Source organism: Neomonachus schauinslandi, chromosome 9, assembly GCF_002201575.2.
Source record: "Neomonachus schauinslandi chromosome 9, ASM220157v2, whole genome shotgun sequence".
Classification (NCBI taxonomy): Eukaryota; Metazoa; Chordata; class Mammalia; order Carnivora; family Phocidae; genus Neomonachus; species Neomonachus schauinslandi.
The window spans coordinates 28,218,587-28,246,554 of NC_058411.1; the positions used below are offsets into that span (position 1 = coordinate 28,218,587).

Consider the following 27,968-nt stretch of genomic DNA (forward strand, 5'->3'; position numbering starts at 1 on the left):
TGTAGTATATTAACGACTCGGGTTAACTTGGGGTTGATTTGGACGCAGGGAAGCTGCAGGTCTTATGAATGGTGTTCTCGCCTTCTCTGGGTGAAAAGCCGAGGCAGGCGGAGAGGCAGCTTGGGGCTCCCCGCCTGAGCGGGCAGCTTCTGCTCCCGGCCAGAGCGAGGGGCAGGTGCCTCTGGCCGCCGCCGGGAGACTTTGAGCGGACACCCAGATCCCGGACGCAGGGGGGCGGGCTGGGCGAGGACATGCGGGGACCAGTCCCCGGGTCCGACAGCCAATTCCTGCCTGCCTTCCTTCCTCCTCCTTTTCATCCTGGCTTCCTTCCTTCCTTCCTTCCAGTCGGTGGAACTGTTAAGCCGCCAAGTCCGATCGTGATCGCGGAGCTTCGGAAAACTAGCGTCGCTCTACAAGGGGTGCTATTGGCAATGATGTTGGCAGAGGAGAGCTCCCCTCCCGATCGCCGCGCGACGTGGGTCGGGGTCCGCGCCTCTGGGACCAGGACTTCCCAGCTGGGCTGGAAGCCGAGGGCGAAGGGAGGGGGAGGTGCGGGTGGGGGGCGTTTCATGCAGAATTTTCCCGGGTGTGTGGCCGATGCCCGTGCAGGTTCTTTCAACTCAACACACCGCGTTGGCACCCCGGGGTCCTCCTGGAGTTGAAAACCAGGTTCGCACCGGGGGCGGGGGAGGGGGGCGGCAGGGGGGCCGTTCCTAGCGCGAAGGAACGCGCGAGGGTAATCGGACGTGTTTGCACCAGCTTATCTCCCATCAGTAATAGGGAAAAAGGTAGTAATATCCCCGGTATCGGAGTTTTACATGTACATATATATTAAAGCTGCCGTTAAGAGGATCCTGGAAGCTGATGTTCATCACAGAGCAGCTCCCGGCTTTAGTTCTCGCTCGCAGGCTCGGATACACTGCACTTGAACGCCACAGCGTTTCACCCAAGAAAGAAAATGTTTTATGGCAGAATAAATGGGCGTAACTTCGCCGCATCCTCGCTCCCAGTCGCTCGCGCAGCCACACCGCTGATGCTGAGTTTCTACTGAACCTACAGCTGATTTGCAGTTTCCCCATTTCCAGCCGAAATCACATAGGCGGGCCGCTGCCACCTGGTAAACTCAAGTTAGAGAAATCTATTTCATATGTGCGCCAGGTTTGTTTCCTACTGGGAAAGCGGTACCACCGTTACCCTGGAGCCCGCTCACGCGCGGGCAGGCGCAGTATCTCTACGCTCCAGGGTTTCCCAGCTCGCTCCAGTTTTTTTTGTTTGTTTGTTTTTTGAACTGCAGAAGGGTGCGTGTTTGGCGAGGGTGTCTGAGTGGGGTGGGGTTAGAGGTGGAGGAAGGGACAGAGCATAGGGCTGGTTTAGTGGAATTAGTTCTGAATTATTATACTTGTACTTTGTATAATTAGAGACAGTTGCAATGAGATGTTTTGTAATTCTGTGTCACCACACACACACACACACACACGCACACGCACGCACGCACACGCACGCGCTAGCATATACACAACACCCTTGCCTGCTTTTTCTAGATGGGAGTTGAGTGGTCATTTTTAATTAGCCCCTCCTTTTTGAATCCCAAACCCTTTCCCTGGAGATAAGGGGGTGTAAACAATACCCACCCCCTCTCCCCAACTAGCCGAGCCTCCTGCGCTCCGGACGGTTTTTAAACTCCTAATGCAGCAGCACACGCGTTGTTATTGGGAGACCTACACCATCTGCCTTTATTTTTGAAAACAACTTGTTTAATAAAACATCTTATACATTTCATTTGTTTTTTAAAAGTTGCTGATCGGGAAACAATACACACGTAAATAAATTATGCATGGGATAAATTAGAACAAAGCGCAGAGACACATCCAGCTAAAGGGTTGGATGGTGGTGTTGGGAGGAGGGGAGCAGGGAGAATGGTTTGGAGAGCTAGGTTTTTATCCTCTTGTGTCCCTCCTGACAATGAAACGGAGCTGAACGACATTAGCATTTTCTCTGTGTGCGTCCGAGTCAGTCTCTCCCTTTCCTAAAAAAAAAGCCAACAACACGGACGCCCCCTACAGAAACCAGTCACACAAAGGTTTCCTCTAGGATTGGGGAATAAAGTGGTGGTAGGTTAATATGCTGGGGAGAAACAAGCTCAGGTTTCATGCAACACCTCCGTGGGGCTCTGCCTACCCTGAGTATGAACTATTTTTCATTATACTGGCTTTTCCATGTAGGACATTTAATAATTCAGTAGCTCGGGTGACTGGATGGTACAATTTGAATCTCATTGCTTTGGGGTCTTCCTTAGGGTCCCAAGCTCCTGGAACCACATCTCCTCTCTTAGCAGTTTGGCTTTCTTCCTGCCTGTCTTTGATCTCCCCTCAACTCCCTTTCTTATTCCTCCTCCTTGTACCCTTCACCCCCTTTCTCTCTGAAGCTGACAGCCTGGCTTCTCTCTGTTGGCGCCTTTAACATCTTATTACTGCCCAACAGGGTGTTAGAGGCAGAAACAGGAGCCGCCTGGACTGATCAGATCACAAAGAGGACACGGCGGGTGGCCCCACAACCAAGCAGTCACATCTGGACAAATAGAATTTAAAAGCATTGATAGACTTGTATGATGTGTAAATGGGTATTACACATTATTTAATTTAGCAGCTACATTGTCTGAGCTTAGATGTGTGAGTAACCCTCATTTCTTACATGGACAAGCAAGAGAAGGGCTATGTAGTGAGGTAAAACCCATGCAGGTAACATAGATATGGGTTTGGTAAAGGTCTATGTAGAAGTAAGTCACATAACATATTCTGGTTGATTTCTGCATACCTAGGAAACATGATGCTTTTAATATAAATTCTAATCTTACTCAATATTCTAGTTCAAGTAAACCACCTTCCCCCAAATCTGCTATCAACACTTTAAACAACTTACTCTTTTATTAAGTTATCAAAACCCTGGTTTGTATGCACTTAACTGGGAATGTCTGCCACCTTCTGCCAGACTTGATTATGCACATATGTATCTATTATTATAACTGCCTGCTTAGAAAAGAATAACTTATTATTATTTAATTATTCTATATAAACCAACAGGGCTTTTCCTCAAGTAACTATTTGTTTAAAAAGAATGAGACCAGCACACTATTTTGTCATGCTTCTAACTGTGAACATACAAATACATTACTGTATTGAAACTTTCTTTGGTAAGGAGTTTCCCTGGCTTGGAGGTATGTGTCTATATCTCTGTTTTGTTATTAAGGAACAATTCTGGGAGAAGTAAATACACACTTACTTAGCCAAGGTCAAACAGCAGGTCATGTTTGTAGATGGACTTCAAATCTTCATCTCTTTATACATCCTATGATCTGGATACACTGTATTATAATCTAAAGTGGTTTTGGTGCCTGTGAAAGTTGTGCGATTGTGGCCACTTACAAGCCAGACCTCACTCTTGCTGTGGCACTCAGTTTAGATATCAGAGAAGAAGGGGTGTGTGTGGGGGGGCCACATTCCTGGTTCTAATCTCCTCTTAGCTCTTTCGGTCGGGGAGTGGGGGAACGTGGGTAGGTACTAAGTGGGGAATATGGAGGTTGGGACTTTGTGAACTTGTAGCCTTTTATGGACATTATTTTAGCCCCTTATGAAAAAGGACCCTCAGATATTTTAAGCCAACAGATGCCTAAGAGCCACCTTCTCCATCTGCTTATGGTTGCCACTCAAAAAAAAAAAAGCCCTGAATTCCCCAAACTTCATTAGCACACATTATTTTTCAGCAGGAAGAATGTCTGGTTTTGACGATACACCCATGAAGGATATTAATTTCTGCCAGAACCCAAGTAGAGGCATTGTCACAGGGTAAACCTCTGAAAATAGCCTGTCTTGCAGACCACCTGGGAGACATCCAGAGATGGCCAGGAGAATGGGAGCTGCCGAGATCCCTAAGGTGGGCTGGCATTCAGAGGCCACTTAATTGGAGACTTCTCATCTTCCTCTGTGTTTATGCAATCATGCAGGTAGCTGGAATTTGGATACATCTGAGAAAGACCATAGTGTCTAAAGCGGCTTCAGAGCCATCTGCTCAGATCAATGCAAAAAATAAAATGCTATGGTCAGCAGGCTTTGTTTTGCACCAGAAACAGAAAGGAAACTGAGGCTGACTTCTCTGTTTTCAAAGTGCAGCCTCCGCTGATTGTAGTGGCAGTGGGGGCTGGGTCATAAAAAGGCACAGAATCCAGGTCTGTTTATTATCCCAGCCTCTGCAAAGTAACTTTTGTGGTTTTTGAGTGTTCTGAAAGTCAGTGGAAGACAGAAATGTAGCCAAATGTGGCAAGCCCCTGGCCAAAGAAATGCCCCAACCACTGAAATAGTTTTTGCCTCTACTTGGGTTTTGGCACCGTTTTTCCAGCAGGGGCCTATGTAAGCATGATCCTAGCTCCAAATAGTCTTTAAATATGTAGCTATTTAACAAAGAAAGATAAAGCGTGGTCTGGGGGTGGGGTGGGGTGAAGTGGGGTGGCAGGAAGGGAGTAGGTGAGTGGATAAAACCTCTGTGCGGTCCGGAACTTTGAAAAGATTATTGTTTAACAGGGAGAGGGCCTGATATTATGATCTATTGCAAGTTCCAAAGTTTTCTTTAGTTGTGTGAGTGACTAGGACGAGATGAGGTGTTGTGGTGTTTTTCTAATTTGTTTTTCTTATTGGTCCGGTTACTAGTGTTTCACAGTCTGTCAGACCATATGGATGAATGGAGCTTAGCATCGTAAAACTGTCACCCAAGGAAGGTTTTTGAAGCCTGTGATTTGCATCAGTTTTAAAAGCAGTGGTTAGAGGTGTTGGGTGGGGGTGGGTGGGAAAAGAGGAGCAGGCGGTGTTGGGAATTTCTAGGTTGTGTTTGTGAATAGTAGTGGTGTGGGGGATGGGAAGGGAAGAGAGAAGCCTTGAAAAGGTTAAGAGTTAGGGGCTATGTTTGGAAGCAGGGAGGGGAGGGGGTATTAGACTCAGAGTGCCTAATAATGGGGTTCAAATAGCCCACAGTGAGTCCTCCGCCACCCTGGTCTTGGATAGGAGTCTGGGAAACAATGATGACACATGTCTAATCCCCCTTTTGCCCCCTCTCCTCCCCCGCTGAATCCAGAGACTGTGGTCATCTCAGGTTGCTGTGAAATGAGCATGTTTTTGTCGTTATTCACTTTGAAAACCTGCTGTGTGTATGAATTGCCACAGGAAGCTCCACCAGAAGAGGTTTCGCATCTCCAACCTTCCACCTGCCATCATTGTGGCCCTATCTCGAACTGTGTCCCTCTTCCACGTTCATTTCTCACCACTTGCTAGTCTTGGTAGCTGGGATGACTTCAGAGTTATAGAGGAGAAAAAGCTCTGAGAGAGAAATCCAGAGCCTTGAGCACCTGCTCCCAGTTGGGCCACCAACCCACTACTGAATCTTGGACACAGAGCTTCTCTGAGCTGCAAATCCCTTGTCTTTAAGATGAGGGTGATGCAGGGACGCCTGGGTGGCTCAGTTGGTTAAGCGACTGCCTTCGGCTCAGGTCTGATCTTGGAGTCCCGGGATCGAGTCCCGCATCGGACTCCCTGCTCGGTGGGGAGTCTGCTTCTCCCTCTGACCCTACCCCTTCTCGTGCACTCTCTCTCACTCTCTCTATCTCAAATAAATAAATAAAATCTTAAAAAAAAAAAAAGATGAGGGTGATGCACCTCGATTGCCCAAATTCCTTTCCGGTCAAAAGCTTGGTGGCTCTTACTATGGTCGATTAGAATGGGGTGGGGGGAGCTGTTAGGGGCCAAAGTTCAAATTCTTTCTTATTTTTAAAGTGTTTCTAAAGGGGATTTGTTAAGACTGGGGGACTCTTTGTTAGTTTCATCTGCTCGGGTCCAGTCCTGCCCCATCATGCTACCAGTTGGGGTTCTAACCGGGATGGCACTCCTTTCCCTTCTCAGGGCCTAAGACTGAGGACCAGGTGGTGGGCCATTTAGAACATGGGCTTTCCTCCTGATTCTCCTTTGTGAACACTTTTCTTCTCATTAGCACCCCAACCAGAGGATAGAGAGAAGAAAGAGAAGTAGGAAGACTATCTGGCCTATTTTGCTGTTTATTAGCACTCTGATAAAGTTTTTCTTTGTGGAAAAGACTGGAATTACTGAGAACACCTGTCTCCCTCCCCCTCTTCTTTTCTTTAAATGTGTGGAGGGAGGAGGGAAGCAAGCAAAAGATTTTTCTCCTTTGGATTTCATTTATCCAAAATCTCCCTGGACCTACCCCCCTCCTTCCCTATAGCACCCATCCCATTAACATGGAAATAAAAGTGCTTACTTCACTTCCATTTGGGCAGCTGCAGATACCTGTCTGTTTAGTGAGCTGAAGCAGGTGGACCTGTACTGATGTCTCACTGTGCTTCCTCTAGTGGACCCTGTGTAACACTGCTGAGGGAATAGAGGTGACTAGCAGCCATACAGAGGTGGGCTGTATCCTGGTAGGTATTAGCAGTTATCTAAACTGGAATTCACTGCCTCTCCTCCTTCTCCTCTAGTGACATGCCTCCAGAATATCCCAGATTCCTCTGGGGGTGTTATTATCAGGCTTTCCTTTGGTTGAAAACTCCCTTGGTAATTTTCTACAAGCCTAAAAGAGGAAGAGGGGGTTGCAAAATCCATCAGAGAATTCATAGAAGCCCAAATTGTGATTCTCAGGCAAAATAAAAGAGAAATCAAAATGGTTACCCTGACCTGCAGCAGACAGAGTCAGCCCCTTAATTTTTTTCTCATTGTGGTAAAATATACATAACGTGTATATTTAACATTTGTAACATGTAAATGGGCCATTGTAGTCATTCTAAAGTGTACAATTCAGTGGCATTAAGTACATTCATAATGTTGTGCAACCACTGATAGAATCCCTCTCCAGAATTTTTCTATCAGCCCAAGCAGAAACTCTGTACCTGTTAAACAATAACTCCCCACCTCCCCCACCCCCCAGTCCCTGGTAACAGCCATTCTCTTTCTGTCTTTATGAATTGCCTCTTCTAAGCACCACATGTAAGTGGAATCACAATATTTGTCCTTCTGTGATGGTTTATTTCACTTACCATCATGTCCTCAAGGTTCATCTATGTTGTAGCATGTGCCACAATTTCCTTCCTTTTTTAAAAGATTTATTTATTTATTTTAGAGAGAGTGATAGAGAGCACATGCGAGTGTGAAAGGGGGGAGGGGCAGAGGGAGAGGGAGAGAGAAACTTAAGCAGACTCTGCACTTAGCAGGGAGCCTGAAGTGGGGCTCCATCTCACAACCCTGAGATCAGGACCTGAGCTGAAACTGAGATGCTTAACCAACTGTGCCACCCAGGTGCCCCAAGAATTTCCTTCCTTTTAACGGCTGAATAGTGTTCCATTGTACGTACATACCACATTTTGTTGATCTACTCACCTGATGAGGGACACTTGGCTTACTTCCATCTCTTAGCTATTGTGAGTAATGCTGTTATGAAGATGGGTGTATAGGTAGCTGAGGGCCTGCTTTCAATTCTCTTGGGTATATGCCTAGAGCCCTTCATTTTTAGACTCTTTAAAATTCAGGGACTACATTTCTAAATAGTAGAGGCAACCCCCACCTTATAAACTTAGGGGAAAATACTAATAGTATCATAAAATGCAACCTCCTTCTCCCCTCTCCCCTATAGGAATACCATTATTTGTTGAGGGGTAAATCCTTTGAGAACCCAAAGACTCTCTTTTTTAATCCCCAGCCAGGCAGATTGCCTTCCCCTTGGCTCCACCCCCTCTGGAGGGCATGTGGGGTGTCAGGGTTTGGGTTTGGGGAGGCTCCAGGAGCTGTAGCAGTAGTTACCTGGTGAGTCTTGGAGTGAAGGTTTTGTTTGTTTCCTGGGCAGGGTGGAAGTTTCATTTGGCAACAGGGTGCGAGGGAGCACGGGGAGGATGGGACAGCTTTAAAAGGCAAGAGTTAGTAAATCAGATCTATCGGCTTCCTCAGTGAGAAGAGCTTGGGAGGTCTCCTTTCTCCTCCCTTCCCCCCACACCCAGCCCTGCTTGGCCCCCAAGGTGTCTGAATGAAATAATGGATGTGAAAACATTTCCAAAGGTGTAAAGTGTACATGGGAGGTGTTACTAGGAGAACGGCACAGTTTCAGGTAGCTGACTGAGGCCTTCTCAGAGTCAACCATACCTCATATGTTAAACATTGTTTTAATACATTAAAACTCAAATAAATGAAATGAGTATGGCCTTACACATCAAGCCTAATCATTGTTTCTCAGGAAATGCAAAGCCTCACTCATCCAGCTGTGTGTAAATAGCCTTAAGATCTCATTGGGATTTTCCCCATTGTCTGGGTTTGAAATAGGTGAGAATATGAGCTCAGGGGAAGCCCTCGTTTCATTTCCCATTGTCAGCTCTGAACTGAGTCAGCCGCAAAATCAGAGGAAACAGAAGCTCGGAGGGCAAAAGGGAGAGCTTTCCTGGAACTTGGGCTTCAGTCATCTGGCAGTCCCTGACTCCTATCAAGACGACTTTAAGGAAGAGAGGAAGAGAGAAGCGGTGGAGGTGGGGCTGGAGCTTCAGTCTGCTGGTCAACGAGGAGGGTGTGCTATTGATACAGGAGATCAGCTGCCTGAATTGATTCTTTATATAAAAGTAGCCTATGGAGCGCATTGTGGCGGGGGTCAAAATTCTAGAGAGTTCCATCTTGATCGCCAGCCTTCACATTCAAGCTTGCTGCAACACCACAACATTCTTTTACTTTGTAAAAGCAAATTGAGTAAAAAATGTCATCTGGGCCCCCATTATCCTCAACTAACAACTCTTTACATGTCTTTGTTTGCTGCCAGTTGGTCTCAGGGAGAACTGTCTCATCCTCTTCGGGGCTTTCTTCATCCTGTCCTGGCCAACACCGATGGCCAGCCTGCCCCTCAGAACTCAGAACTCAAAACTCAGAACTCAGCAGCAGAGTAGCCTCCCTCCCTGCATCTGGACCTTCGCCTCCAGGGAAGGCCTCCAGGCTGTCTGTTTCTCCTTCCAGACCCTGGTTCTTTGGCAGGGCAAAGTAAGTGCTTGTAAGCCAGGAGGCTGACTGCTCCGCTAGGCTTCTCCTAGGGAAACCACTGTGGGTTGGGGGGTGGGGAGGGGAAATGAAATGTGGTGCTGGGGATGGGGGAGGGCAGGGTGGATGGGGTAGTGGGAGTGGAGAGAATATATTCTCTCCTGCTAATTATTTTCCCTGAGGACTTAGCCAATGCAGAACCATCTATTATCGTGGGAGCGCTCTATGGTGGTTCTGCCTGTGATGAATGCTAAGTGGAAACAAGCAAGAAAAATTAACAGGCGGCTGCTTCTGTCCACCTAATTAAAATGCATATCCAAATGCATAATTCCTTATGTTTCCCCATGCACACACTCCCCTTGCAATCCCAATTCTATGGAGGAGAAAAAACACTTTCCCCCAATCATTTCTCTTGATTATATTTCCATCAAGGAAGAGCCGGAGGGTTCCCCTAGAATAGAGAAGGGCTGTTCTTGTAACACTTTGAAAATCGCTTGTTTTTTACTTAGATTGAGCCCGAAAATTCTGAACTGTTTTTTGTTTAAAATGAAAAACAAAAACTTTATCGGACTGCAGAAAAAAAGGGGGAAGGGAGGATATAGAGAAAGAAAGGGGAGGAGAAAAGAGAGAAAGCAAGCAAGAAAAAAAAGTTCCCACCATTTTTGCTGACGTTTTTGTTTTGTGCTAAAAGTCTGTTTTGTCTGTTTTTGTTTGTTTGTTTGTTTTTTGGTGCTAAAAGTCAGCGATGAGAATTTTTAAGGTCTTTCCTATCTGCCCTCTCTCTGTTCCTTTCCCTGACTTCGCACTACCTCCCTCAGCCGCCCTAGACAAATGTGTCACCCAGGGTTTTGTAGAGAGACCGGAGAAGATGCAGCTATCTGTGCAGATCAGGTAGAGAGAGAGAAAAAAAAAAAAAAAAAAAGCGAAAGTCTCTGCATTTGGGGCAAGATCAGAGATACTTGACATCGCAGTTCCGAGTATGTTTTGAATCAAACAAACAGTACCTCTTCATCTATTATCGTCTTCCCTCTTTGTTCGCTGATCGTTTTCTCCCCATCGGAGCACAACTTTATTCAGTGGCCATAAAATATTTAATAGACACGAAACTTGTAAGTCGCTGGGTTCAATTTGACGTCACTGCTGTTTCTGCAGCAGCCTCCCTCCCCGGCCCGTAATGCGCCCACCCAGCCCCTTGACTGCCCTCCACAGCAGCCCCAGCTGTTGATTTATCAGGGCCGGCTGGCTCAGCAGTGCTGGAGATTGCTTTTAATTAACTCTCTTCATTTTTCCCAATCTTCAGGGAGCAGCAGCCCTTTAATGATTTTAATATTTTATCGGGATTTATACCACCTTATTTGTTGTCTGACTTCCGCATTTGTTCTTCCTGAACCGCTTCTAGAGCGATGTAATTTCTTTGCCCCTTCCCACAGCCCCCAAGACCTTCCTGGAGAAGAGATGGACGGGTTCTAAGAAGGCCCTGTCTACCCAAGTTTTCTTGGCCTCTGTGATGGTTTGGGTGAGAGCCTTTGTCTTCAGAATCCCAGGCTCATCTGACTCAGCTGCAGGAATTTCTGAGCTTTCCATAAAAAAAAAAAATCAGAATTTTAGAAAGTAAGATCTCTTTGCCTCTTTCAGGCTTGCTGCCCCTGGAAGGGAGGAAGCGGCCTGCCCGCCCCCCCCCCCCCCCCCCCCCGCCCCCCACCGACCTCGAGTTGGATAAAAGCTGCTTCCTGGGTCCCCAGTTAGCTGCAGGTGGAGGTCTGGTGATGCCTTTAGGGGAGTGCTGGATGGAGGGGCAAGTCAGATCTTTGCCACTTAATGTGGCTTTAGATACGGCTGGGAAGAGTATGTGTGGTCTGGTCTGGAAGAGCACGTGCAGAGGCTCCAGTTGCCTTCTCTACTCTGGCTGCCTTCTCCCTCAACCCTCAGTTCCGGGTTCCTGTGCCTATTTCCCAATGTGCGGGCAGGTGGATTGGGGGGAACACACCATCACTCCCACACCTTCCCAGCTCTGCCCTCCAGCCTCCTTTTGGCTGCAAAGTCAACACCTTTCCCTAGCATCCCAGAGGGACCTGGCAGACAGACTTGCGTGGGGGCTCTTTTCAGCACCAGCTTATCCACAAAATGCCTTTTTGGTATCTCGGTTTGGTGTTGTGTCTTCGGGGTTACCTGTTGCTAGGCAACTGCCAACTAAAGTTTGAGCCTGATCTGGGGATTGCAGTGAATTGTCCTGGGTGACTTGTATTCACATTTAGGGACCTGGCTTTGCAATCCTAGCTCTGGCAGTGGGAGTCCGGGAAGACGTATTTCCACGTGTCTTTACGGAAAGAGGTATTGGTTTTTAAAATCTAGCCCAGTGCCTGGCACACAGTCAGTACACATGGATGTTTGTGTTGGTGATGAGAATGGTGATTTCTTCTCATCTCCTTGCCCTCATTCTTTTAGCTCTGCTCCTTCTGAAAACCTAGGACATGTCAGAGACCAAACTCTATGTGGGATGCAGAGACAGAAAACCATGGCTTCCTCTCCATGCTGTGGTGTTCAGGCTACTCAATATCCTATGGAATATTTCTTCCTCACCTTTTCTTGGCAACTGTAGACCCTTTTGAGAATCCTGTGAAAGTGGTGGATTGTCTTCCCGGAAAAAAGGCATATAGATGTGAGCATCTGCATATGGGGTCCACGGACCTTGAAGAGCCCATCCGTGCATGCCCTAGAGGTCCACAGGCTCCAGGTTAAGGACCTCAGAATGTGGGGTGTGGGTGAACTTTTGATCCTAAAACATTAATGCTTCTATATCCCTGCTCAGAGGGACCGCGCCCCCCATCCTCCGCTATAGTCCTACCAAACCTCTGTGGCTCCTCCAGCCCCACCCTGCCCCAGGCACCCTCGATGAGCACCTACCTGCTTAACTTCTAGGCACTTCGGAGGCCCCCCTTTCTCCAGTGAAGTCCTTGTGGACCCTCAGGTAGAATCGGCCACACCTGCCTCAGCCCTATCGTCCCAAGCATACTCTTCATTCTTGGCCACTGAGCTACTTAACTCTGGTTAGTTGGAATAAGGCCCTGGAAGGCAGGTTACTTGTGCCTGTCTACTCCCAGGATCTAGCATAGCAGGCATTGAATAACTACATGTGGAATATCTGAGCAAATGCAGTCTGCAAGCAGACATACTGCTCTTTCTACCTAATTCGCTTCCAGCCCTTTAGGGTTGACATGTTTCCCATTCTCTCTCTTGACTGCAGGAGTTTGGAAAAGGCAGCAGAATTCCTTTCTCCAAATTCTTCAATCTCAGGAGTTGAGAAACAGGCACCAGCTTGACCTTGCTTGCATGTGGCATGTTTGGCTATGATGAATGTTGGAGTCATTGGTTCTAGCCCTTTGTTTCTTCACCAGTTCATTTTTGTGGAGCTAAGACTAGCTTTGGTCTTGGGAAGCCAAGACAACTCTTCTCACTTTGCTCTCCTTCAGGGATGAAGTAAGTAACCAAACTCTGTGAACAGCCACTGATAAATCAGCCACATTTTTCTTGAGCGTCTACAATGTGCTCCACTATGTATGTATGGGATTTCCTGTAGCCTTATTTATACCTGAGGACTTTTATGAGTTTTTAAGAGGGAGGAGACCAGAAGATGAGAATACGATAATGGTTTACCCCAATGCTGGGACCTGTCCTATTGACTTTTGGAGATAACGATGGCCCAGTCACTGGTTTCAGATATATATATTCTTTGAAACGATGCCTTTTGTGTACTTTCATAGTACCAACACCTACATGCATATAACTTTCCCTATGACTCATTGTCCCAACTACGTTCAAATGCAGATAAATTCGCTTGACAGTGAAACAAAATATGATGACCTGGAGATCATGTGGGGGCTTTCATTTTTCATATCGAGAGAGAGAAAAATATCACTGTAACTTTTGTATGTCCTCTTACTGCTTTTCCATGCTCCAAATCATTGCGCGGTGGGGCTGTTTGGGAGAAGGTACCACCCAGGAAAGGCCTGGTTCTGGGTCAGGAGTAAGGTGAAGACCAGGGGTGGTGATGGGCTACTTGAGTCAAGTTTTAATTCAGATTCTGGTCCGCTAGACATTGTTCAGTGCAGAAAGCCAGAGAAAATGCTGATGGTGCACCAAACACAGGTTGCAGGAGCAGAACTGTACAAAAGTGTTTGTCAACTCAGAAAGGTCATACTGCACTAGCACTTTCTCTCAAAGTGACTGTGCCTCAGTCCCAGTGTGTAGCCCTTCAGTGCAGAGGGCTCACACAGGGCCGTCCGGTTCCTGGTGCTCATTTCCTTTCTGGGCAGCCATCCCAGTATAACAGATACTTATACATATTCTGTCCTCATTTTATCTAATTACACACATCTCTGGGGGATGGGAAACAGGTTTGGATCATTCAATTTTAGGTCAGTTATGCACAGGGTGGCTGAGATGAACGCTAATCTATAGAGTTCTGTGAAATTCGGGAAAGTTCCCATAGTTCCCTGGCCCAGAGCACACCAGGGGGCATTGTTTGCCATCACAGGGGCTGGAGATCCCAGTCAGCATTAGAGGAGGGATGGAGCCTGACTGGTTCGTGAGGCTGAACCTTCTGAGACCAAGCTCGCCCTGGCTATCCTTTGAGCAGTAGGATTCTTGTTTTATTATTAGATGACCTGCCAAACTGAGAGGACCCAATGGTATGGGTCCCTCTTCTGGCCATCATTTGTTCTCACCCATTACCTGCCTGGAATGGGATCAGTTTCCTGAGAAATACAGAACAAAAGATGCTCTGATTGATGGAACAGTCTTTATTATTGCCCCGTGTTGCCTGGAGCTCCTGTCTCCTTTTCAACCCAGATGAACTACTCTGGACAATATAAAAGTTCTGAAACGTCCCCACCTTTCTCCAAGACCCATATTAGGCAGCCTTGGGCCACTTCCTGGCATCTTTCCTTCAGGCTGTATTGTAGCTTTTGAAATTCCCAGGAAAGAAAAGCCCACTGGTTACCCTTTTATTTTTCTTTTGCTTTCTGCTTCTTATTTCATTTCTTGACTCAGACCTAAGCCTCCCCAGCATTCTCTGAGCCCTAGATAGAGGAATAATCCACTTAATGCCTAATATCAAGGTTTGTATCTCCAGCCTCGGTTTCCTTCTGACCCCTTGTCCCCTTTGTCCTTGCCCTGTTGACATCTGTCTCCTTTTCCTTGTGCATCGCACCTTGATCAAAAAGCACGGAAGGGGCACAAAAAGAAGGAAAGAGTATTTGCTTTGTCCCCAGGAGGGCACACTCAATCTTGTGCATGTGGGAGTGGGGAGAGGGAAGGAGGAAAAGGTCAAAGCTTGCACGCAGCAAACCAGGTGAGAAGAAACACGGTGTGTGAGGTTACACTGCAGTAAATGAGCGGGCCAGCCCCTGAGGGCTCTGTGAAATCGGAAAAGAGAAAGCGTGTCCTGTGGTTGGGGTGTCAGAGAAGGTTTCAGGGAGGAGGTGGCTTTGAGCTGAGTTTGGGAGGACAATGGGATCTGGTCAGGCTCAGAGGAACAGCGGAGGGTGAGGATGGGGAAAGGCAGAAAGGGAAGTGAACAGAGATTTGGGAAGCATTTGAGTAATTCCTTCGAGAATCCCCTTCCTTTCTGGGGGAGGAAAGGCCAGGTGGGAAGGAGTGTGGAGGGGAGCAAATGGATCTGTTTGGCCAGATGGGAGTGGAAAGGTGGTTCATGAACAGAAGGTAAAAATGGGAAAGAGCCTGGCGCCAGGTTGTTCTGAGTGGAGTCCCAGTTTGGCAGCCAATTCCTGGGCATACTTGAACACCTCAGAGGCCAAGAGAGGCTTCAGGGGGAAGCTGGGCTGTCATCCTGTGTCCCCCAACAGGGAGGATTGCCTACCTTCAAAGCCTCCCTCACTAAGGTTGAATGGAATCCTCGTTCTTGGTTTTCTTGGTAATATGTTCTGGGTCCTTTTCAGGGCTCCTCCCAGAGGGGTGGGGTATAGGGGACACGCTGAGGGGCCTGCACTGGTGTGAACCTCCCATCCCGTCAGGTATAGGACAGCCCTGGCCCATGCATGGGCAGATTTGCCTAGTAGGGCAGGATTGTAGGGTGAAGCAGTAGATCTAAAAGTCTTTCCCCTTTTCTCATCCTTCAGTCACCATGCCTTTTCTTTCAAAACAACAGCAATAACCCATAAATGGTAAAATAAAATATACAAATCTGGTCAAGGGAGGAAAGCATAAATGCTGACCCTCGTAGCTCAATCAAAGCCTGGTGCCCCGAGGATTAGTTTCATGGTTCAAATCGGGGGGAGGGGGACTGCCATTCTCTAGGATGGTGTTTCCTTCTGGGAGGACTGAGCTGGTTTATCCTGCAGGTAGTGCTTCCTCACAGCCGCCCAGGCACGTGGGCACCCCTGTGACCCATTCAGGTGGCCCACCTACGTGTTGCCCACCCCCTCCTGCAGGAAGGCCTGGGGCCCAGGGAGCTAGCTTTCAGGGGGAGGCTGGGCATCACGTTAGAGTCTTGGGCTCTGGAAGCTCCAACACTCTGTCCCAGGGAGTAGCAGTGTGGCAGGCAGGGGCTATATGGCCTGGAGCTCGGATGCAGGCTTTAGAGCTCTAAGAGTCTGGGTTCAAATCCAAGGTCCCTGACGGTGGGCAGGATTCCTAACCCCTCTGTGTCTCAGTTGTCTCATGTGTAAAGTAGTAATGATAGTGTCTGCCTTCTGAGGGTTGTTGGAGGAATTGAAGAAGTTAATATATGTTAAGTGCTTAGAAGAGTTGGCCCATATTACCCTCTTACTAGATGTTCACAGGGACCCTGTTTTTCTATCCATAAGATGGAAAGATGGACTAGCTGATTTTCCCCCCCACATTGTCGTCTTAAGGAAAATGAGATCATAACTAAGAGAGCCTCTGATTTCCTTAGAAGAAAGAAGTTCTAGAACTCTATGGCATTATTATTATTAATTTATTTTTTTACTCTTTGAAGAAATGTGCGAGGAGACTTTGGGAAAGATTTATCTGCGGGATGTTTTGTCCAGGTTTCGATTATTGCCTGCCACATAATTGGTGCCGATAGTGGGTCCTTCTGAGAAAGAACCCGAATGTCACAGATGCAGAAGCACAACACGCGGAAGTGAACGGACTTGGACGTGATTGAACTCCTGGCTCATGCTTCCACCCACTGCTGCCTCCTCCGAGGGGGAGGAAAGTGCTTCCTTCCCGGATGAGCCTGCCCTTTCCACAGCTAGAAGAGGGCTTGAAAGTCCTTCAGACCGGAGTGGGTGGCGGTTGAGAGTTGGTCTGCGCTCTCGTGCGGGGGTGGGCTCCCTGCTCATCGGTGGCCCTCCTGTCCCCGCGGGCATGTGTAAACGTGTTCCTAGCACATGCTTCTGGTTGGCGGTGCTCTGTACTTGACAAGCTGGCATTCCACACTCCCCAGATCTTCCAAACACCAGACCCCTATGTTATTTTTAACTGTCCAAAGTTTTTTCCACGTGGTGTAATTGATGGGATTCAGTAGCCTAGTCAGAGAACCTAAACTTCAGCTCGTTTTGCCTCCCTTGAATGGGCATGTGTCTGATGACCCAGAAGAAAAACCAGCCTGTTTTCTGAATTGACTGTTCTAGATCTTCCCGCCCGCCCTACCCCCCACTCCTCTCTGGGGAAAAGAAGCGTGCACGAAGATAACTTGAGCTCGCCTGTTTTGGTGGCTCCAGATAGGAGGAAGGAAGATCGGTTCTGTCTGTGACCTTCTCCTCCCTGCTCTCTCTGAGTCCCGCTACTGAGGGACAAAGTTATGTGTCCAGAGAGACGACAGGAAGGGAACTGAGGAGGTTGGTCCTCAGTCTTCTCTGGCCTCTTTTCCAGCTCCCATATTCCCTGAGGGATAAGTTACATTCTCATTGCCCTCTGGGGACAGTCCTGGACAGATGCTTTTTTTTTTTTTTTTTAAGCCTGAGATCTTGTGGTGTCCAGTGACCACTGTTCTTGTGATAATGGAGAAGATTCTCAGTTGCCCACATCCGGGAGAAAGTGTACCATCTCACTCTGGCCTGTCATGTACATCATGAATTTCTCCAGCTTGTGTCTTGTTTCTCTTTTTCATTCACAAGTCTCTCCAGACCACAGTGCACTTGGCATTTATCTTATAGTAGTAGAACAAATATAAGGTACCAGTTATTATGGCCCTGGGTTTACAATGGCAAGCAAAACTGATTTGGGCCCTCTCTTTACAGAGCTTATAGTCCAGCTGGGGAGACAGACACTAATCATATAGATATATAAATAAAAGTTGGATCTGTGTTATGTTGGAAAGGCCTGGAGAGTGTAAGAGAGTATAGCAGGAAATACCAGTCTGGTCTAGTGTGTTGAGGGAAAGTTTCCTTGAAGAGGTGACATTTTATCCCAGGCAGAGGAATGGCACATGCAAAGGTCCTGTGGCATATTGGAGGAACCAGCAAAGGCTGTTGGGGCTGGTGCTCCAGAGAAGGAGGGAAAATGATATGGTAAGAGAGGTCAGAGGGACCAGAACACACAGGCCTTGATGGGAATTTTAGAGATGTGTACTTTTCCCTAAGAACAGTGAGCAGTTGTAGAGGTTTCAAGTTAAGAAGTAGCTTGATCCAATCCACATTCTAAAAATTTCCCCCTGGAAATATAGGGAGATTTAGCGATAGGCCCTGGGAAGGGCAGGACATGTGAGTTCTGGGTAAAATATTGAAAATAGAAATACGGTATGAGCATGTACATGAAGGACAGGGTATTAGCTGGAAAAGGCTGTGACAGTAGAGTTTTCCCTGTACCTGCTTCCCTCCTTCCCGTATTCCCAGTCCCATCTGGCAGTGGAAAGAAACTGCCACCCCGTCCTCAACCTTGGAAGTTTTTGAATCTGTGGCTAGATGGATTTTCTTCCCAAGTAGAGTCTGGAGCGGTTTGCCTCCCTCTGCTGTCGCTGCAGCTTGTTCCAAACCGTTCCTTTGGGCTTCTCAAGGTGTGGACTAGCTACATGAGGTGCACCTGAGTGACTGATGGAAAGGTAGGCCGCTGGGCCTTCCCTGAGACCCACTGAACCAGAATCTCAGTGGTGAGGCTGTGCAGTCTGATTCTTCTGCCTTCTAAAGCTTGAGAGCCACCGTCTCTGTAGCCCTGCACCTGCAACAACAAATGTAAGGATGCTTTAACTGTTACAGGGGGACCAAGTGCTTTGGAGGCACAGATGGTCTTCCTTAGGCCTGGCAACAGTACACTGGAGCAGGCAAGGATCTGGGGACGGTAGTATCCTAGCTGACACCATTACAAAGTGATGGAGCCCATGGGAGGAGGGGGCTCAAAGCTTCATGGCTGCCCCCGAACACCCCACTGTGCCTTTCTTCACACCTCTGTTCTCTAGTGTGCAAGGTGAAAAAGCAGTGCATCCTTACAATTTCCAGATTTTTTTTTTTTAAAGATTCAATAACTTTTTTGTGTATGTGGGGGAGTTCATGAGATCCATCCAGAAAGTGAGTATCTAGCACATGAAAGGGTGGAATGAGGTGAGTTTATCATTATTTTAACTTTTTTTTTTAGTATGGAAGATAGCAAACCTATATGAAAGTAGACAGAATAGCATAAAGAACCTCCATAAATCCATCACCCAGGTTCAACAGTGATAATGGGGCTGGGGGGTGGGCATTTCAGTGGTTCAGACTTTGCCCTGGGGTGCCCTCATTTTTATGTCCATTGAATGAAATGCCTGATAGGAGAATGGGAAGAAGGATCAGACAAGCTTTTAAAGTACCCCTGCCAAGTAATGACCAGAGAGGGAGAAAGCTCTTTTGACTCAATTTGTCCCTTAACAGTACAGCTCAGAGGCATGGCTGGTGCCTGCAACTGCAGATCTAGGGAATCCATTTGAGAGCACTGGTGGAATCCCTTACTGTCTGGACGTGGAAGCAGAGGCCTGGCAAGTTCTGGGCTGGTGCTCAGGCCTCACACAAATCGTCAAAGCTCAGAACCGGGCTTGGGACCCAGGTCCTCCCTGCCTCCCTTACCGCGGAGGGTCTCGGCATTTTTTTTCTCATTTGCTTTTTTACTTTTTACTTTTTAAAATTTAGATTTATTTAGCAGCAAACATTATATAAATTTCAGGGGTACAACATAATGATTCAATATTTATATATATTGCAAAGTGATCACCAAAATAAGTCTAATTAACATCACCACACATACTTACAATTTTTTTCTTGTGATGAGGACTTTTTAAATTTTTTAATTTTTAAAAACTTTTTGAAGAGATTATTTATTTGAGAGAGAGTGAGTGAGAGAGAGAGAGAGAGAGAAAAGGAACTAGGGGAGAGAGAAGGAAAAACAGACTCCCTGCTGAGCAGGAAGCTGGACGCAGGCCTCGATCCCGGGACCCCGGGACTATGACCTGAGCCAAAGACGGATGCCTAACCTACTGAGCCACCCAGGCGCCCTGAGAGCTTTTTAAAAATATATTTTTAGAAGTTTATTATTTATGTAAGTTATCTTTATGCCCCATGTGGGCCTCGAGCTCACGACCCCAAGATCAATACTTGCATGCTCTTCCGATTGAGCCAGCCAGGAGCCCCTAAAATCTACCCTCTTAGTAATTTCCAAATGCACCATTATTAACTATAGTCATTATGCTATACCTTATATCCCCAGGACTTATTTATTTATTTATTTTTTAAAGATTTATTTATTTATTTATTTGAGAGAGAGAGAATGAGAGACAGAGCACAAGAGGGAAGAGGGTCAGAGGGAGAAGCAGACCCCTCGTTGAGCAGGGAGCCCGATGTGGGACTCGATCCTGGGACTCCAGGATCATGACCTGAGCTGAAGGCAGTCGCTTAACCAACTGAGCCACCCAGGCGCCCAGGATTTATTTATTTTATAACTGGAAGTTTGTACCTTTTAAACACCTTCACCCCTTTCACCCTTCCTCTACCCCTGCCTCTGTTCTCTCATTCCACATGTAAGTGAGATCATATAGTATTTGTCTTTCTCTGTCTGACTTCACTTAGCATAATGCCCTTGAGGTCCATCCATGTTGCAAATGGCAGGATTTCCTTCTTTTTTTATGGACAAATAATACTCCATTGTGTGCATATATATATACCACATTTTTGTTATCCATTCATCCATTGATAAACACTTAGGTTGTTCCCATGTCTTGGCTATTGTAAATAACGCTGCAATGAACATGGGGGTGCAGATATCTTTTTGAGTTAGTGTTTTCATTTGCTTTGGATAAATACCCAGAAGTGGGATTGCTGGATCATAGGGTAGTTCTATTTTTAATTTTCTGAGGAACCTCCATGCTGTTTTCCATAGTGGCTGCACCAATTTACATTCCCACCAACAGTGTACAGGGGTTCCCTTTTCTCCACACCCTGGCCAACACTTGTTCACTCTTGTCTTTTTGATAATAGCCACTCTAACAGGCGTGAGGTGGTAGCTCATTGTGCTCTAGTGTTTGTTTTTGTTTTTGGCTCTGATGTTTTCCAGCACGAAGCCACGGGAGACAGAAGCCCTATGAAAAGCTGTCCGGAGTCCCGGTGGTTGAAATACCAGTATTTGGCCACCTCAACCTTTGCTTCCTCTTTGTGAAAAAGACCTTTGGTATAGCCCAGCAGTCCCCCAGTCTGGTTAGAAAAGCTATAAAATGAGTACTGATGAAAGCGAGGTGGACTGCATGTGTATTCTCCCTTAGCTCTGCCTGTCCTAATAGTCTAGAAGCTCTAAGGCAAAATATGACGGGACAGTGGGAGCCATAGACTTTCAGGGAAGGAAGAAATCAATTTCACCAGCCAGCTTCATGGAGGAGGCAGGGCTGAAGGGGGCCTTGATGGATGGGCAGAAGTTAGGGAGCCAAGGAGAGAGAAGCCTTCCCTTTAAGAGGGGAATCAATCTCTTAGCATGGCACATCAACCAGGAATGATTTAGCACCTCCTGAAGTGGAAGGCTATGTGCTTCACACTGAGGGGGATACTAAGAAGCAGAGGATACAATTTCTGTTCTCCAGGAACTTTCTGTCTGGCTGAGGGACAAGACGCATGTTGAATATTAATGTAAGTTGAAGACCCTAAGACTCTAAGATGCAAGTTGACTTTTAAGTTAAGCCCAAAGAAGAGTGCACTGGAAACCAAGAGATGCCCCCCAAAGCAGAACATAGTAGCTATGTTAATGGCCGTGGAGCCAGTGTCTTGTGTGTGCGGCCCGTGTGCTGGTCGCTACGGTAACCGCATCATCACAAAGCAGGCTTTTTAAAAAAGTAATGCTTATACTAGTTCCAGTGACCATCTCTTTTTTTAATTTTTTTTAAATTTTTAAAATTTTTTTAAAGATTTTATTTATTTGAGAGAGAGAATGAGAGAGAGAGAGCATGAGAGAGGGAAGGGTCAGAAGGAGAAGCAGACTCCCCGACGAGCAGGGAGCCCGATGCGGGACTCGATCCAGGGACTCCAGGATCATGACCTGAGCCGAAGGCAGTCGCTTAACCAACTGAGCCACCCAGGCGCCCCCAGTGACCATCTCTTAAACACCCGTACTCTGCTCAGCCCTGTGCCGCGTGCTTTACACACAGTAACCCATTCGATTCTCCTGGGAAGCGGATAATATTAACTATTTTATAGAAGAGAAAACTCTAAAGAGTTTAAGCAACTTGCCTAAGACACCGAGGCACGGACCTGGGTCTGTACATGCAAACAAGGTTGGGTTCAAAAAAAGAACTGCAGCCGGACTGGGTAGTTGGGAGAGAGGAGGCCAGAGCGGTAGTGAAGCCCCCGCTTATAAGCGTCAGTGTGAAAACTTTGGCGCCGAGCCTGTAGGGGCTGGGGAGATATTTAAGGTATGGCGGGATGGATGTTGAGGGCGATTAATTTGCAGGATGGCTTGAGAGGGGAGGCTGTGGCAGGAACACAGACAGAAGTGACTGGAGTCTATGGGGGGGGGGTGGCGGCGGCGGTCAAAGCAAGTAATGAAAACCCTCACAGCCCATCAAACTTAATTAAAATCAAATAAACACTCCAGCAAACCCATCTCACACAAAGTAGGGGGAGAGATTCCAGATCACTCCTAGGGCATTAATGCTGGTTTCAATATAGCTGCAGGGACATAAAGCTTCATTGATATATAATATCTGTAAAATATGTGTATGCTCCTCGTCGATAGGCTCCCTTATACATTTACAGTTTTGGCCCTCAGCTAGGTCCTCAGTGCCCAGTCATAACCTCTTTCCTGAGCCTTTTTCATTTCTCCCCTTCAGCACTTGTTCCAGGATTTTCCATTGACCTGAAAACCCTCTCCATCCTCTCGCTCTGAGCAGATGATTTCACCATAGACTCGTGTGAGAAAGTCGAAGGCACAAAGCGAGGAACTTCCTTGTCACTCCTGCCCTCCACCTCTTTGTGGCAAAAGCCACTTCTTCAGAGGGGCCTCCCCTGACCACCACACTTAAGGCAACACTTACCCCTGGTGTAGCACCCTCGTATATTTTTCTCATAGTGCAGACAACCATTAGAAATGACGTATCTCTTTTTTTTTTTCTTTTAAAATTTATTATGGTAAAATATACATAACATTCACCATTTTAACCATTTTTAAGTGTATAGTTCAATGGCATTAATTACATTCACACTCTTGTGCAACCAGAAATGACGTATCTCTTTACCTCTTTTTAGTCTGCTTTTCCCCTTGGGATGTAAGTTGTGCGAGAGCGCAGGCCTTGCCTATCTTGGGCACTGCAATATCCGTAGCTCCTAGTACGTAGTAAGTGTTCCGGACATGGAAGGGGCTTAAGATAGAAATGAATGAGTAAATTCCCATGGGTTCAGCCAGGGCTCGCAGTTCGATCTTCTCTCCTCCTGACTGTCCTGTTGCCTACTCCATTTCTCCTGGGCGTTCCCCTTCAAACTTATATCCTAAATGAATTCTTCTTCTTTCCCTAAAGCTGCTAATTCCCCTCAGGGGTCACTATTATTTAAGCAAAAATCTCAGGGTCATCTTTGGCTCCTTTCTCTTTTCACCTGCACATACTCCTAGTCCCCGAGTTCTGTTGACTTAACCTTGGCAATGTCCCTGGACTCTATCTCCTCCTCCATTTATATAGGCAACATTAGTGCTCCTAGGGACACTGGCAGGAGCCTCCGAATTGGCTTCTCAGCCGCAGTCTCTCCCCATGTCAGGCCATCTCTACTCACAGGGAGAGTTTTGCACAGTTCAGTCCTTTATACTGTCAGTGGCTCCTAATGATTATAGAATCCATCCATCCACCCATCCACCCACCCACCCACCCATCCATCCATCCACCCAGCCACCTAGCCACCCCAACCATCCATCCATCCATCCATCCACCCATCCATCCACCCATCCACCCATCCATCCATCCATCAACCCATCAACCATCCATCCATCCATCCATCCACCTATCCATCCATCCATCCATCCATCCACCCACCCCCATCCATCCATCCATCAACCCATCAACCATCCATCCATCCGTCCATTCATCCATCCATCCATCCGCTATTTACTAAGTGCCAACCTGTGCAGCTCTGTGTGAGGTGCTGGGATAGAGAACTGAGAGCACAATCTTTGCTTTCATATCAATTTTCAATCTTGTAGGTGGGGATAGATATAAATAGCCAAAAATCTTTCAAGTGTTACAGGTGCTTTTGATTCATTCATCAAATATTTATTGAGCTCCCACTACAGTCTATTCCACCATGGGTCCGTGGACTCAGCCCATTCCACCATGGGTCCGTGGCCTCAGCTCGAATCACGCCAGACTATGGAATTCCCACGTCCAGGCCTTTGCTTCTCTGACATTCTCTGCCAGGACTTCCCCTCCGACCCCCATGCCTCTGCCTGACGACCCTCTCCAGTGTCCACTCACCCTTCAAGGTCTGAGCCTCCCTCAGGCAGAGCCATTGCACTTTGCTCCCGCTAGCAGAGCACCGTGTAGCATGGTGCCTTCTGGAGAGCTTGTCTGTGCCAGTCCCCTCCACCTGCCAGAGCTCCTCACAGGAAGGAACTGTCTCCAGCACGTTGCACTGTGTGAGACACACAGTAGGTGGTTTAATGTACATCCAAAGCAAATTTCATTGGCAAACAACCTATTTTATTACCAGATTACAGAGACATGTAGGCAGACATATATGCCCTTTTCCTGCATTGATAAGTTGCCTTTTTTTTTTTTTTTTTTAAGAGTCCTGCAGTTCCTAATGAAAGCAACAGGGTCATGAAATTAATTTGTCACTCTGGTGCCAGCTTCACTCAGCTGACTCATGGCCTGGGTTGGGATTTTTAAACATGTGTTTCTCATCTATGTGCTTTTCTCTTTTCCTTCTTGGTCATTTCTCTTCCCCTCAGATTTGTGGGTGGTGACTGCCTTTGGATCTGATGGCACCTGAACCTCCTCCTGCATCTTCCAAGCAGGTGCTTTCCAGCTTTGGGCTGAGAAGGGGGCAGGTGGGCCCTGACTTGAGAAGGGTGGGAGGGAGTAAAAATGAAATGAGAGTTCCTTCCTTCTCGAAATTCATTAGATCATATTTGTTTGAGAAAGGCCTGAAATATATATATATATATTGCTATGAACTGAATCATATGTCTTTCCGAGGATTCTGTGATCTTCCCTCCATGATGGAGAAATAAGAATATTTCCAGGTGCCCTGAGATTGATTTGTTAATTCAAGTATTTATGGAGCACCCACCGCTATTCTGATGGACATAAAGCAGTGAATAAAATGGGTGAAATCCTTGCCTTCCTGGAGCTTATATTCTAGTGGGGCAGACAGATGATGACCTAAGTAAATAAATAAATGAGATGGTAATAACGTATGAAAGCAACGAAAGCAGGGAGTTGAGACAGGGAGTGCCGGGGGAGGACAGTTTAAAATAAGGTGGCTATGGATTACCTCCCTGAAAAGTGTCATTTGAGGGTCATCTGGGAGAAGCAGATTCAAGACAGAGGGAACAGCAAGGCCAAGGTCCTGAGGTAGAAGCACGGCTGATGTTTTGAAGAGCAGCAAGAAGGCCCATGTGGCTGGAGCAGGATGAGAGAGAGGGAGAGTAGTAGGAGAACGTGGGCTTATCTTTGGCATTGGGAGCCCACTGGAAGATTTTTACAGTGTCACTCTGGCTGCTGAGTTGAGAGTATATGGAGGAAAGCAGGGGCCAAATAGGGAGACCAGTAAGGAGGCAGTGGGTGGGAGCAGGGTGGAAATTGTAAAGGTTGTGAGAAGTGGCTGGATTTTGAATACATTTCATACATAGGGACAACAGCATTTGCAAAGGAATTGGAAGTGAGGTCTGACAACAAGAGAGGCGTCATGGGTGACTCCAAGGTTTTTGGCTCAGGCAAGTGGAAGAATTGGATTGTTAAGATGGTGAGGACCATGGGGGCAGTGGTTGTATGTGGGCTCAGCTTTGCCCTTGGTAGGCTTGAGATGGTGATTTGACATCTAGCTGGAGATGTCCAGTAGGCCGGGGTCTTACTGGGCCTGCCCCTGTTGGACCTCCACCCAGGGAGGAGATTAGGAAACATTCCAGTGGGTCTTGTTGGGACATGGTTGGCAAACTGGTTGATCCAAAGGCACAGGGAACTATCTCTGGGCATGTGCCATTGAACTTAAAAATAACAATTAAAAAAAAACATTTAAAAAAGCATAGTGGGATTCAATTCAAAAAATATTTACTAGCATCAACTATATGCCAGGCATTGTGGTAGGTGCTGAGGATATAACACAGGAGTGTATAACACAAGGACTGAAATGGGTTTTGCCTCTTGCAGCTTATAGGCAATGGAGAAAAGTGTGCAAAGCATGCATTTTTATTAGAACGATGGTAAATCCACAACTAATATGAGAATAGACCCTATATCTTGATGAATAAATAAAAATCTTTACTCATGACACTCTATTTCCATTATTGTGATAAAGCAAGAAAATTTGAAAATGTTTTTTCCAAATGGAACTTTTTTTGCAGAGAAATTTGATTTGGAAGTCCTCGTGACCATGTGCAGGTAGAAGTGAGCGCTGAACAATGCTAAACGCTTTCCCATGACCTAGCATTTACATAGGAGGCCTGTGGTGATAGAGATTATATAAGTCATCCCCGGCAGGGAACTTTTGTTTTTAAAAACTGCTATCATCATGCCAGCCATTAAAATTTTACTTAGTTTAACCTCAAAAATGGATGAGAAGCAGCAAAGGTGACAAAAATTCTGATATGAATATGACACCCATGTGCCTGGTCCCTATTGTCTGCTACCATTTACTTACCTGGTGGTCTTCATCATTTCGGTCTTTGTGTTGCATGAACTGGGGATTGGATTAAGGTAGGGAGTTGGGTGGTATTCTCTCTCTTGGCATCAGATCATGTCTTTCCTTATTTTGGACAAGATCCCAGGTGACTCAGGGATGTCTTGGGCAATATAGCCCTGACCCTACGTCTTAGAGGTTTGGGGAGATGACATCTAGAGTAGCTCCTTGTCTAGCATGAAAACTGTGAAGGTGACAATTTTGTCTTGTTCACCAGTGATCCCCAGCATGTGACTCAGTGCCTGGCACAAAGTAAGTGATTGACAATATTTGTTGAATGAATAAATGAAAACTGCCTCCCACCCCCCTACCGGTCAAGCTGTTCTGTCTCTAGAGCAAACAGAGTCTGAGAGTAGCTGACTTTGAACAGAGGTGTGTGGGAGTATAGCTCAGGCCCATACCCTCTGTCCCCTGGGCAAGGGTAAGGTCAGATAGAGTGGCCTGGGCACCAGAATATACCAACAGACTTGATGGATGATTCCAGAAGGTTTGGGGGAATGGTGTCGGGGTGGAATGAAGCCACAGAGGACAAATGAAGTTAAACTGTCATAGTCAAAGGAAGAGTTAGCCAAAGATGGTGAAATGCTCAGGCAAAAGAGGTTGCCAGCTGGGGGCTTAGTTTATCTTTTGGGAAATACCCTTACCCTCCCACACCAGGGGTTATTTTGAAATAAATCCAAGACATCATTTATTTTATCTGTAAAAACTTTAGTATGTATCTGTAAAAATCAGGATTCTTTTAACAAACATAGTCATCCAAGTTAATAATAATTTCTTAATATTATAAAATATCCAGTTAGTGATGAAATACTTGTCTGTATACACACACACACACATACATATATATACACAGACATACATACATATTATTCTAGCAGTATTTGAAAAATGACTTCATTGGTTTTATGGAAATGTGTATTTGTTACTAAAAATTCAAGTAACACAAAAAAGTAAAAAGGTGAGAGCAAAAATGGAGCAAACCCATTAGATGGGTTTGCTCCATTTCAGATATCTCTCCATGCATATGTTCACTTGGGAGAACAAATAGAAGATGGGTATAAATACAGTGAGAAGTATTTTAATATTTATATTAAAAAATGCTAAGTATTATTTTAAAGATTTTATTTATTTATTTGAGAGAGAGAGAGAACACGTGAGCGGGGGGAGGAACAGATGGGGAGGGAGAAGGGGGGGAAAGAATCTCAAGCAGACTCTGCACTGAGCGCAGAGCCCAATGTGGGGCTTGATCTCAGGACACTGTGATCACTACCTGAGCAGAAAACAAGAGCCGGTCGGTCGCTTAACCCACTGAGCCAGCCAGGCGCCCTGCTAAGTATTATTTTAGAGCTGAAAGGGCTCCTAAGGCTTTTGCATAAGGCAGGGCCGGACTGCAGAGCCCCGGAGGGCCGGGCTGTGCCTCAGTTGTGTTTAGAAACCCGCCTCCCCCATCATCGAGCCAGGCACCCAGGTGGCCCATTACTGTGGTCTGAATGCAAGGGGTGCTTAAGAAACCCCTCGGCCCTCTTGTGGAACTGGATGGCGCACGAGGTGAGATCACCTGCTAAGATCCGACCGACAGCTAGCGAGGGCACGGGGGGGG

The 27,968-nt window shown here is 46.6% G+C and overlaps 1 protein-coding gene across 1 annotated transcript in view; it reads left to right on the plus strand.

Moving 5' to 3' along the window:
- The first annotated feature begins 958 nt into the window (after positions 1-958).
- Positions 959-27,968, plus strand: part of DPF3 (double PHD fingers 3) — a 193,791-nt gene continuing 166,781 nt past the window's right edge. The window contains 3 exon segments of the mRNA XM_021679542.1: positions 959-1,039; positions 1,042-1,134; positions 1,136-1,158. Coding sequence (XP_021535217.1) covers positions 959-1,039; positions 1,042-1,134; positions 1,136-1,158 — 197 coding nt within the window.